The 12,500-nt window shown below is 44.3% G+C and overlaps 1 protein-coding gene across 3 annotated transcripts in view; it reads right to left on the bottom strand.

The window, feature by feature from the left end:
* The window catches only part of LOC139762727 (uncharacterized), a 664,138-nt gene that overhangs the window by 617,088 nt on the left and 34,550 nt on the right, over positions 1 to 12,500 (bottom strand). For all 3 annotated transcript variants that reach the window (XM_071687768.1, XM_071687767.1, XM_071687769.1), the window contains one exon: positions 1,924 to 2,015. In XM_071687768.1, coding sequence (XP_071543869.1) covers positions 1,924 to 2,015 — 92 coding nt within the window. The remainder of the gene's footprint in view (positions 1 to 1,923; positions 2,016 to 12,500) is intronic.

Here is a 12,500-nt window from a genome sequence, read left to right as displayed (position 1 = left end):
ATCATCCTAGACAAGTGAAATTAACCTTTAACAACTCGTCTAATACAACCTTACCTCATCTTCCCTCATCTTCTCTCCCCACGACTCATCCATCTTACATGAGTAACTTTCCTCCCCAACTCACCAGCTCCTCCTCCTCATACTCACATGTGGGGTGGTAACTTTACCCCCTCCCTCCCCTCCCCAGGGCCAACATTTCCCCCCTCCCTCCCTCCCCCCTCCCTCCCCACCCCCTCCCTCCCCCCTCCCTCCCCAGGGCCAACATTTCCCCCCTCCTGACCCCCCCCCCGGCCATCATGGATACGTCCCCCCCCCCCAGTGCTCCCCCCGTGTACAACAGGTGGGCTCAGCGTTCTCCCCCAGGGGCCACGTCTCTTGTCGTACCCCGGGTGAACACCGACCCGAACACGGTTCTTACCCCCCCCCCCCCACCCGGGCCATCTCTCCTCACTCACAGCCACCAACCACCACTCACTCTTCTATCTCACACTAAACGCATTTCCTCTCTCTCTCTCTCTCTCTCTCTCTCTCTCTCTCTCTCTCTCTCTCTCTCTCTCTCTCTCTCAATTCGCGCCCCTTGCGACGTCTCTCAGCGATGAAGCAGTAACCAGGTTAAAGCAGACATCTCTCTCTCTCTCTCTCTCTCTCTCTCTCTCTCTCTCTCTCTCTCTCTCGAAGTCGCGGGTAAGAGAAAAATTAACCCATACGTCCGACAACGCATTAATTGCAATCTCATCAAAGAAAACCATCACATAACTGAAAATGAGATGAAGCAACACCACGTTAACACAACAGAAAATCGTTTCTTTAAATTCCCATAAATTTAAAGGACAAAAATGTGTAAGTGGGCCTTTAAAAAAAAAAAAAAACTGCGGGTGGGGCTTTCAAAGGTGGAACAATTATAAAATGGCTCAAAAAAAAGGCAAATGAATTGAAAATGAACAGTAAAGAAAATAAAGATATCAAAGTACTGAAACGGTATGAAGAAAACGCTAAACAGATTTGAAACTGACAGAAAACGACATACGGGACAAGAAAATACCTCATCCAGGACTGAACACAATGTCTTCAACTTTGTTTTTAAAAAAAAGACAAAAGATTACGATAACGAATCTTGTGTTGTTATTAATGTAACATCTGTTATATGTAGGTCATATAGGAGAAGTTACCCCCCCACACCACCAGCTCACACATGCCAGGTCCTAACTTTGTGGTTGAATAATATAAACCAATACATATATATGAGAGCAAGTGGGATCAATACTTCAGAAAGACTGATAAACAAACGTAATAAAATACATAATAATGATAATAATAATTACGTCAGAGAGTCAATATATGCTGATAAACAAACGTAATAAAACAATATTAATAATTACGTCAGAGTCAATATATGGGCAAGCACCAACTCAAAGTACATAAACTCATGCATTTAACATTTTCCTAATACTTCATTAAATCATAAAAGAAAACGGATTAGAAAATATCGACATAAAAAATGGAAAGTAGTCTTGGTAAACGTAAACAAATACTGGATCCACGCTATTATTACTCAATGAATAAAAAAAATATATACAAATCAAAACAAAATCCATCGTTTATCTATAAGCCAAATACTTAATCTTTAAGAGAATATCAAAACAAGAACTTACGGTTGCCCACTGCGCAGTGAGCATGTACAGAAACCGCGCAGCGGGTACGGTACTATGCAAAATCAAAACTTACCTACATACACACGCACTTTACCATCTCTCAGTCTCTTCTATAAGACAGATCGGAAATTATCTTAGAAAGAAAATAAGATACAGACTCTAAGAAAGATGACACACGCACTCCAGTGTGTCACTATGACAAGACACACACACAGTAAACCAGCGCGCACCACAGACACCTGGCTCGCTGGCTACCACAGGTGACACTCACCTCCAAAAGTGGGCTTCGAACCCTGGACAGGCCTCCTTGCACTTGTTACACCGCCTGTGGGCCGTGTCCTCCATCGCGCTGGCTTGGTCTTGCTGGAAGAGAAAAGAGAAAGAGAGAGACAGGGATTAAAAAAACATGACATTAATTCATTATCCAAAAAGGAAATTAAAATAATAGATATATAAAAAATTCTAAATTAGTAACCGCTTCTTGAGAACCACGACTCTCTCTCTCTCTCTCTCTCTCTCTCTCTCTCTCTCTCTCTCTCTCTCTCTCTCTCTCTCTCTCTCTCTCTCTCTCTATCTATCTATCTATCTATCTATCTATCTCTCTCAGGGCCTGTCTGTCGTCATAATGAAGATCTTAACACAGGCAAGGATATAGCTATAACATGCTACACACAGGATATAGATATAACTATCTTCACACCATATAGCCACAACTATAACACACACACACACACACACACACACACACACACACACACACACACATACACACACACACACACACACACACACACACACACACACACACACACACACACACACTATCTTACCACATGTAACTTCATAGCTCTTCTGTCTTACCCAGAATAGATAAATCAAGTAAAGCTATCTTTAACAGTCTACACTGTGTATACAGTCCATGGCTTAGTTTACCTAACACACTCACAGTTTACCTAACACACCCACAGTTTACCTAACACACTCACAGTTTACCTAACACACTCACAGTTTACCTGACACACAGTTTACCTAACACACAGTTTACCTAACACACCCACAGTTTACCTAACACACTCACAGTTTACCTAACACACAGTTTACCTAACACTCACAGTTTACCTGACACACAGTTTACCTAACACACAGTTTACCTAACACACCCACAGTTTACCTAACATACTCAGTTTGCCTAACACACCCACAGTTTACCTAACACATTCTGAAATACATCATAACCTTCAAAATTGAAATTTCCAATCTGGTTACTGTAACAACAAAATACAAATAATCATAGCCATATTTTAGAAGTTGTATGATCTATAGTGATGTTAAGCGACGTATTCTAAACTTACGTAAAATATTTAAGAAAATAAATTAATGTAGATAAAGTCGAATATGTTAACTCAATGTATAAACATTCAAAAATTAGGAAGCGCATTTTGAAATAAGCAGCCACAAGTACGCATGCGTATCACAAGTCTTGAAGATTTCTCTATGAAAATAAACAATACATGAGAATTATAATGTATAAATAATTATCATACATAAATAAAAACAATTAAATAAACGGTGTAAAAATTGGTTTTCCTATCATGTGATCACGATATGGCAAGAGCGCGGGCCTACCATCTTAAATGTTTAGTCAGTGTCTTGTGGCGGCGCGACAAGGCAAGCCTCAAGGGCGTGGGAAGTCAAAAGCAAACCGGAAAACGTAATAAGCCAACCGTGGTAATAACAAGCGTCCTCATACAACGAAAAACATGACGTAAATTCTCTAAATTATCGTACCTACGAAAGCGGGCAGTTACGCGCGGGAAAAGATCGCACTTCCTCCCCGCTGCCAGGCGCACGACTGCACACCTTTACCTCCTTAAGTACAACGGTACGTTCCTTGAGCAAGACGGTACGATGCTTGAACATGACGGTACGATGGTTGAGTACAACGGTACGATCTCTGAGCAAGACAGTACGATCCTTGAACACGACGGTACGATCCTGAACCACAACGGTACGACGTTTAAGCACGACGGGACGATCTTTGTGTACGATGGTACATACGTCCGGTGGGTATGATGACCTGACCTTTGACCTGACCTCTAATGGACCATTACCATTAGCTTCCATGTTGCATCTTATACAATCTTATACCATACATATATAAAGTATTCAAAATATGTCAATCAATTTCAGTTGCAACATTAATACTTCCCTACGACACATCAGAGGCAGTATACCTCTAGCACAAACACCTTCAAAGAAAACGTTCCTGTAGAACTACAATTTTGATATGGTTCCAATATTCTGTAACTCAACACAGAAGCAGACAACACGAAGAAGGCTACCCCTCCCCCTTCTGCAAACACAAAGTCTTTGAAAATATGTAAACATCGCTAAAACGTCTTGGTTGATGTAAGATATGCAAATCACGGGGTTTGATAAATTAGTTGATCAAATATTGGTCGAGAGTTGCCCATTATCTTCTAAAAGACGTCGTCTGCTCAAAAGCGCCCTAACCCCCCCCCCCCCCCCCCCCTCGAGATTTGATTCAAATTCTAAGACAAACCCGTTCGTTAGTACGATCAAATATCAAATTCTAATTGACAAAGCGTCCAGCGAAGCGAAAAGAAAACGACATAGGGATTTTAAGACAGGCAAGTACGTAGTATATCTATCTATCTATCTATCTATCTATCTATCTATCTATATATATATATATATATATATATATATATATATATATATATATCGAGGATGTAAGGCATGTGTACGTGTAGGAAGAGAGGAAAGTGATTGGTTCTCAGTGAATGTAGGTTTGCGGCAGGGGTGTGTGATGTCTCCATGGTTGTTTAATTTGTTTATGGATGGGGTTGTAAAGGAGGTAAATGCAAGAGTCCTGGAAAGAGGGGCAAGTATGAAGTCTGTTGGGGATGAGAGAGCTTGGGAAGTGAGTCAATTGTTGTTCGCTGATGATACAGCGCTGGTGGCTGATTCATGTGAGAAACTGCAGAAGCTGGTGACTGAGTTTGGTAAAGTGTGTGGAAGAAGAAAGTTGAGAGTAAATGTGAATAAGAGCAAGGTTATTAGGTACAGTAGGGGTGAGGGTCAAGTCAATTGGGAGGTGAATTTGAATGGAGAAAAACTGGAGGAAGTGAAGTGTTTTAGATATCTGGGAGTGGATCTGTCAGCGGATGGAACCATGGAAGCGGAAGTGGATCATAGGGTGGGGGAGGGGGGCGAAAATTTTGGGAGCCTTGAAAAATGTGTGGAAGTCGAGAACATTATCTCGGAAAGCAAAAATGGGTATGTTTGAGGGAATAGTGGTTCCAACAATGCTGTATGGTTGCGAGGCGTGGGCTATGGATAGAGATGTGCGCAGGAGGATGGATGTGCTGGAAATGAGATGTTTGAGGACAATGTGTGGTGTGGGGTGGTTTGATCGAGTAAGTAACGTAAGGGTAAGAGAGATGTGTGGAAATAAAAAGAGCGTGGTTGAGAGAGCAGAAGAGGGTGTTTTGAAATGGTTTGGGCACATGGAGAGAATGAGTGAGGAGAGATTGACCAAGAGGATATATGTGTCGGAGGTGGAGGGAACGAGGAGAAGAGGGAGACCAAATTGGAGGTGGAAAGATGGAGTGAAAAAGATTTTGTGTGATCGGGGCCTGAACATGCAGGAGGGTGAAAGGAGGGCAAGAAATAGAGTGAATTGGAGTCATGTGGTATACAGGGGTTGACGTGCTGTCAGTGGATTGAAGCAAGCATGTGAAGCGTCTGGGGTAAACCATGGAAAGCTGTGTAGGTATGTATATTTGCGTGTGTGGACGTGTGTATGTACATGTGTATGGGGGGGGGGGGGTTGGGCCATTTCTTTCGTCTGTTTCCTTGCGCTACCTCGCAAACGCGGGAGACAGCGACAAAGTATAAAAAAAAAAAAAAAAAAAAAAAAAAAATATATATATATATATATATATATATATATATATATATATCCAACATTCCGTGTTCTTTATTATCTATTAGTCTAACTACTCTATCCACCTCTACAACCACAATAATGAATAGATACAATTAAACAAGTACACAACTAAACAATATATAATTAAACAAGTAAATATACTAATGAAAATAAACCTCTTAAAAGATATAAGGGGTCCCTTCTCCCCTTTACTGATCCCGTTTTCTATACACACACACACACACACACACAAACCAGATTACGACACACACACAAGAAACACAGAGCCACGTGCCTCGCCCTCAGGGGCTACCCTGCCGACCCTGAGGCAGGGCTAGGCTTCCCCCAGGGTCAACCCCCTTACCTAATTCACTTACCCAGACATATCGACCTTACGGTTTAAGGGCACCAGACTTAAGGGGACCTCCCTTAAGGGCCCTAGCCTTAAGGGCTGGCTAAGGGCTACCTTCGCCAGGTCTTCCCTGTAGGGTCGTGACGACCTCGCCCCCCCTCCCCCCCTCACGACCCCAGGACGACTCATTACCCACGCCACGTACTCACCTGGGGAGCAGCTAACCCATCCCCCCCACAGGGACGGATGAACACCTGGGTTAGCTGTGGGGGGGGGCTAGTAACTGTGTCGCACCAAGGATTCGAACCCGTATAGTTTCGACGCTAGGGCGGGTCCGCGGTGACTCATGGTCAGCAACGCTAAATCCCACACACTCTCTGGCACCGCTTCTGTACCTTTGTGCATACCGGGTCCCCTACTGCGTCCTGGGACATGGGTGTCCCCGTCGCGAGACAGGAGTGTCCCAAGCGAGATGTCCCACTGTTGATATATTCAGTGGGATAAATGTGTGTCCACTGTGGTCCTAAGATGCGCGAGACACATGTCCCTACACTCAGGTGTGGAGGGGACGAACACCGTGGTCTGACGACAGGCGTGGAGAGGAAGTCCAAACCCACACAGGTTTAAAAGACCCACAACAGGTGTGTAATACATCATCCCAAACACCACCCCCCTTTCTGGGACAGGTGTGGCGCGCACACACACACACACACACACACACACACACACATACACACACACACACACACACACACACACACACACATACACACACACACACGTGTCACGCCCCTTTACCTCCACAGGTGTACAGATGGACGCTAACCCATTACCCTCTTTGCTTGGCAGGTGGTGCAGGTGGTGGTGGTGCCCCCCCTCCCCCCCCACTTGCTGTGTGTGCGTGGCGTGGCACTACACTAACCACCACCCCCTTACCCACCCCCCTTACCCACCCCCCTTTACCCCTTCCCCAGCCAAGGTTAAACGCTTTTACCTCCTGCTACACATATATGGAAACCTCCCCCCCCTCCACCCCAACCCCCACCCCAACCCCCCGCCTGTAGAGTGGATGGAGAGGGGGGAGTCTGTCATCTTCCTGGGTAACCCCCTTACCCCCCCAGCCCGCCCCCCCCCCCCTCCACACCCCTTCCCCTTTGTCCGTGAAGGTGTCACTTTCCTCTGTGAACATGAGGCTCGACAGTGACGTGAACGTGACGGCCAAGTAGGTTCTAGGTTACGGTGGGGGGTGAGTGGAGGGGGTGAAAGGGGGGGGGAAACTAGGTGAGGGGAGGGGAGGTGTTGGGTAGGTGTTGGGTTGGGGGGGGGTTGGTAGATAACGGTCAAGGTGAAGTCTCGTTTCGAGAGCAGGAAGAGGGGGGGGAGGGGGGAAGGGGGGAGGGGGGGTAAATTAGGTGAAGGGTTGGGGGAGGGAGGGGAAGGGGGGGGAAGCGTGGGGGGGAGAGGGGGGTAACGAAGTCAAGAGGAAGTAGGCCAGGTAATGGCCGACCTCTTCTTAACCACTAACTCTTAACTGCCTGTTCCTTGATGAGAGAGAGAGAGAGAGAGAGAGAGAGAGAGAGAGAGAGAGAGAGAGAGAGAGAGACGAACTACCTCCAAATACCATCAATGATCAGTTTGTAGCAGTGACAGCGGAAGCAGCAGATTGCAACCAGGAAATTCGTTAAATGTTGGCTGGAGGACACACACACACAGGGTCGTACCGTCGTGCTCAAGGATCGTGCCGTCGTGCTCAAGGCTCATGCCGTCGTGCTCAAGGGTCGTATACCGTCGTGCTCAAGGGTCGTACCGTCGTGCTCAAGGATCGTACCGTCGTGCTCAAGGATCGTGCCGTCGTGCTCAAGGGTCGTACCGTCGTGCTCAAGGGTCGTACCGTCGTGCTCAAGGATCGTACCGTCGTGCTCAAGGATCGTGCCGTCGTGCTCAAGGGTCGTACCGTCGTGCTCAAGGGTCGTATCGTTGTGCTCAAGGGTCGTACCGTCGTGCTCAAGGGTCGCACCGTCGTGCTCAAGGATCGTACCGTCATGCTCAAGGGTCGTACCGTCGTGCTCAAGGGTCGTACCGTCGTGCTCAAGGGTCGTACCGTCGTACTCAAGGGTCGTACCGTCGTACTCAAGGGTCGTATCGTCGTACTCAAGGGTCGTACCGTTGTGGTCAAGGGTCGTCACTCCATAATTGATCCATATCATAGTTCTTTCTGTCCTCTACTTCCTTCCCATTCCTTCCTTCCTTCTTTCCTCTCCCATTTTCCTTCTGTTTTTTCCCTCCATACATTTTCTTCCACCAGTGGTCAGCCCACATACCATGATCTTCATACCAGCAAGAATCACATTACTGGGAACCTGTCAGCTCAACACACAAAACTCACACACTAATATGGAATTCCAACTTCATATACTTCACTATAAATTCCTATTCTCGCCCACAATATTCCTTTTCATTTTCTACTTTTTTTCTTTTGGACATAATTGACGACATGGCGTGGCAGCGTACCTGCCTGACAAACTGCTCAACCACTCGTCACAACGCCTGGATCGCCACAATTCCACCCTCCGTTTTCTTTCAAGATCCCACTGATAACTGGCTCCCCTCACGTGATGACATGACCCCCAACAGCCGAACGACCCATTACAAAGGTGACGTTGTCACGAATGATCACAACGAACGGCGAGTGTGTGGCCATCTCTTACACGAATGTCCACCTTTCGTGCCGGAATAACTAGGTGAATTTCGTGGGGATTTTACGTTGTAAATCTGAAGTTAACATTTCGCTCACCAGGTGGCAGCATGAGGGCTAGGCACCGACCACCAGGGTAATCCAGCTTTACCAATGTCATTCATCATACACCACGTCCTTCCCCATATAGCACAATGCATATTTTCACATAAAAAAGAAAACGAATTTCTAGACGACACTTGTTTGCGCAACAGTGGGCAACAAGCACATCACGTGACCATTAAAAAAAGGGGGGGGGGGTGTAAATAGCGGCCAGAGTTGGCTTCCATGACCAATTTAATCATTTACGAGAACATTCAATAAACAATTTAACACTTCAATATTTCAAGAGCTGATTTAACTTTTGATTATCCGGCTCATAAAACGTGTTAATAAGCTGTTACATTCCGACCCAAATTTGGGTACAGTAATTGTTACCATCTGTGCTAAATTGGAGATAGAATTCTTAATCGTATATCAACTGACTTAAATTTCTCTCTTGTGTCTCCCCTGATGATGTGATTATGACACGAAAGTGCACTTGGGAACTTATCGTGTTTCATTTTCCCCCGTGGACTCATATATATATATATATATATATATATATATATATATATATATATATATATATATATATATATATATATATATATATATTTTTTTTTTTTTTTTTTTTTTATACTTTGTCGCTGTCTCCCGCGTTTGCGAGGTAGCGCAAGGAAACAGACGAAAGAAATGGCCCAACCCCCCCCCCCCCCCATACACATGTACATACACACGTCCACACACGCAAATATACATACCTACACAGCTTTCCATGGTTTACCCCAGACGCTTCACATGCCTTGATTCAATCCACTGACAGCACGTCAAACCCTGTATATATATATATATATATATATATTCCTCTTCCCGTTTTCTATCATGTTATGCTTTGTTTGCTTCCCGTCCGCCATTTTCTCTCCTGCTTTCACTTTCGCCTTCCATCTCGGCCAACTGGTCTGCCAGCCCCCCCCCCTGACCTGACTGACTCACACACGTTAGGAAAAAAAGAAAAACAGAAATACCTTTACGTGGGTCTCCCGACTCCGTTTTCTGTGTTACGTATGTTCTCTTTAACGGGTAAATTGCTTCTCAAATGACTCACAAACCTGTCTATCTCAAGCTCAGCTTCTCTTTAACAAAGAATGGGAACTCTCTCTCTCTCTCTCTCTCTCTCTCTCTCTCTCTCTCTCTCTCTCTCTCTCTCTCTCTCTCTCTCTACGAGGCGAGGACAGTCATATGTTGCCAGGTATATACATCTGACCTTTCACATAAGCTTCTCTAACATTAATCTATCAATAATTCCTCTTACTTTATTTTTTTACGCTATGAACCACTAACACGTAACTATATCAATACACGTGTTTATACAGTACACAAATATGATAATAAAACAACAAAAATATAAATATAATAAGAAAAAATTAATGTAAGTTATCAAAGATCATGCACTTCTTAGCCCCCCCCCCCCCAACAGGTAAACAGAACCCTGGTGGTGGAAATCCCAACTACTCGGCCAGTAGTTGACAATCACAACCACAGATGGCACCACCACTGCTCCTCCTCCAGCAGGGGAAAACATGGTACAAACATATTTTTATTTTGTTTTAACATTTGGAAGCGCCTGGTTCGTCACCCCAGACATTATTTCCGTTTAAAACATTTCTTCTTTTTTCTTTTAGGTGAAAATTACATTGACGGAGATGAGACGGAGAGTTTGTGATACAAATAAACACGGTAAATGAACTCTAAGAAAAACAAGATGGCACACAAGTTTGAAGGTATTTTACCAGCGTAAGTAAATAAGATGATTGTATTTATGAATGTGTCAGTGTGAACATATATCTCTCTAATGAATTACTGGAACATTCATCAACTGTAATAATATATCATTTAATGGAAATATAACTAAAATGGATAATGCCTCTGTCATTTATTGAAAGCAAATTAATTACAAATTGTTTCGATAAGTTATCAATTTATTGGATAACAGTTAACAACACTGAAGTTAAAAGACTTATGAAAGTCCCACAGACCACTCTCCCACCAGCCAACTCTCCCACCGAACTCTCACAATGACTCTCACACTCATTCAACACCAGGGTCACTGGCCCGGCCAGGTCAAAGGTGGATCAGGTCAAAGGTCACTTGACAAGACCCAGTAGGACCCCAGGCCAACAGCAACCACTCATGATGCAAACACGATCTGGAGAGAGAGAGAGAGAGAGAGAGAGAGAGAGAGAGAGAGAGAGAGAGAGAGAGAGAGAGGACGGGGTCATGAGCATAGAGACAGACAGACAAGGGGAGAGGGGGGGGAGGGGGAGGGGTAGATAAAGAAACGCCAAAACACAACATGGAACCAACTTGTTCTGTACATGTATTGACCAGACAGGAAACCCTCACCCCACCCCCCTTCTAAACACACACACACACACACACACACACGTTAATAAATCCCAAATCTGATATCATGAGAGACACATAAACCACATACATAACACAAGGTAAACATATACAGATCGCACAGACACCATGAAAACACACAGACTACACCTACACCACAGAAAAAAAACCCAGAAATGACCAAGAAATCATGAGAAAAAGATAGTTCACATACACACCATGAGATTGGGTTACTCACATAGATCCAATTTGGAACGGTAGAACACATAGATACTATGTGATCTGCCATATCACATACACACCATGAGAACACATACATGAGACACATACCATGTGAAGAGAAACCACATAGTGACTACGTGGGTTAAGCCTGTCTGGCCCTGTGGTAGACCTCAATACATATTATAAGTATTCATAAGACTCCACTTATGGCCAGGCGAAGGTTGTGCACTTAAGACTTATAACATACCATTATCATGCTCCCAAAATGGCCATGGGTGCAAATATGACCTGGGATCAATTTGTCTTAACTAGAGACTTTGAGCCTTATAGGTAGTAGGCATTATGATGCGAGTGTGGCATTGTGTTGACCAACAAATGCTAATATAAACGGGTCAGGCCATCTAGCGCTGTGTGTGTGAGAGAAGAGAGAGAGAGAGAGAGAGAGAGAGAGAGAGAGAGAGAGAGAGAGAGAGAGAGAGAGAGAGAGAGAGAGAGAGAGAGAGAGAGAGAGAGAGAGAGAGAGAGAGTAAGCAGTGATCACCACCACAAATCTCTCTCGTCGGGGACCAGTTTTCATGCGCTCCAAAGGAGTCCACCCATACCCTGCTCCTGTTTGGAGCGCATCCACGAAGCTTCAGAAACCCCATATAATAATAATGATGATAATAATAATAATAATAATAATAATAATAATAATAATAATAATAATAAGACTGGTAGTGAGTGTTATGATATAAACAGTAGGCAACCATCATTGGTCATGTCTTGTGTATATGGTAATGTTCCACTGGTCATCACACTGGCCCGTGCTGATGAGATTAAGCAAACCAACCCACGCTAGTAACCAGACAGGCTTACAGACCCAGTTGATAGATACATCGATAGATAGACAAGTAGATACATGTAGACAGAATAACTGACAAATGGATTTGTATGTAGCATTTATGGATGTGGAAAAGGCATATGATAGAGTTGATAGAGATGCTCTGTGGAAGGTATTAAGAATATATGGTGTAGCAGGCAAGTTGTTAGAAGCAGTGAAAAGTTTTTATCGAGGATGTAAGGCATGTGTACGTGTAGGAAGAGAGGAAAGTGATTGGTTCTCAGTGAATGTAGGTTTGCGGCAAGGGTGTCTGATGTCTC

Source organism: Panulirus ornatus, chromosome 44 (assembly GCF_036320965.1).
Source record: "Panulirus ornatus isolate Po-2019 chromosome 44, ASM3632096v1, whole genome shotgun sequence".
Taxonomy (NCBI): domain Eukaryota; kingdom Metazoa; phylum Arthropoda; class Malacostraca; order Decapoda; family Palinuridae; genus Panulirus; species Panulirus ornatus.
The sequence above is the reverse complement of the archived record's forward strand: the minus strand, read 5'-3'. Positions and strand labels throughout refer to the sequence as shown.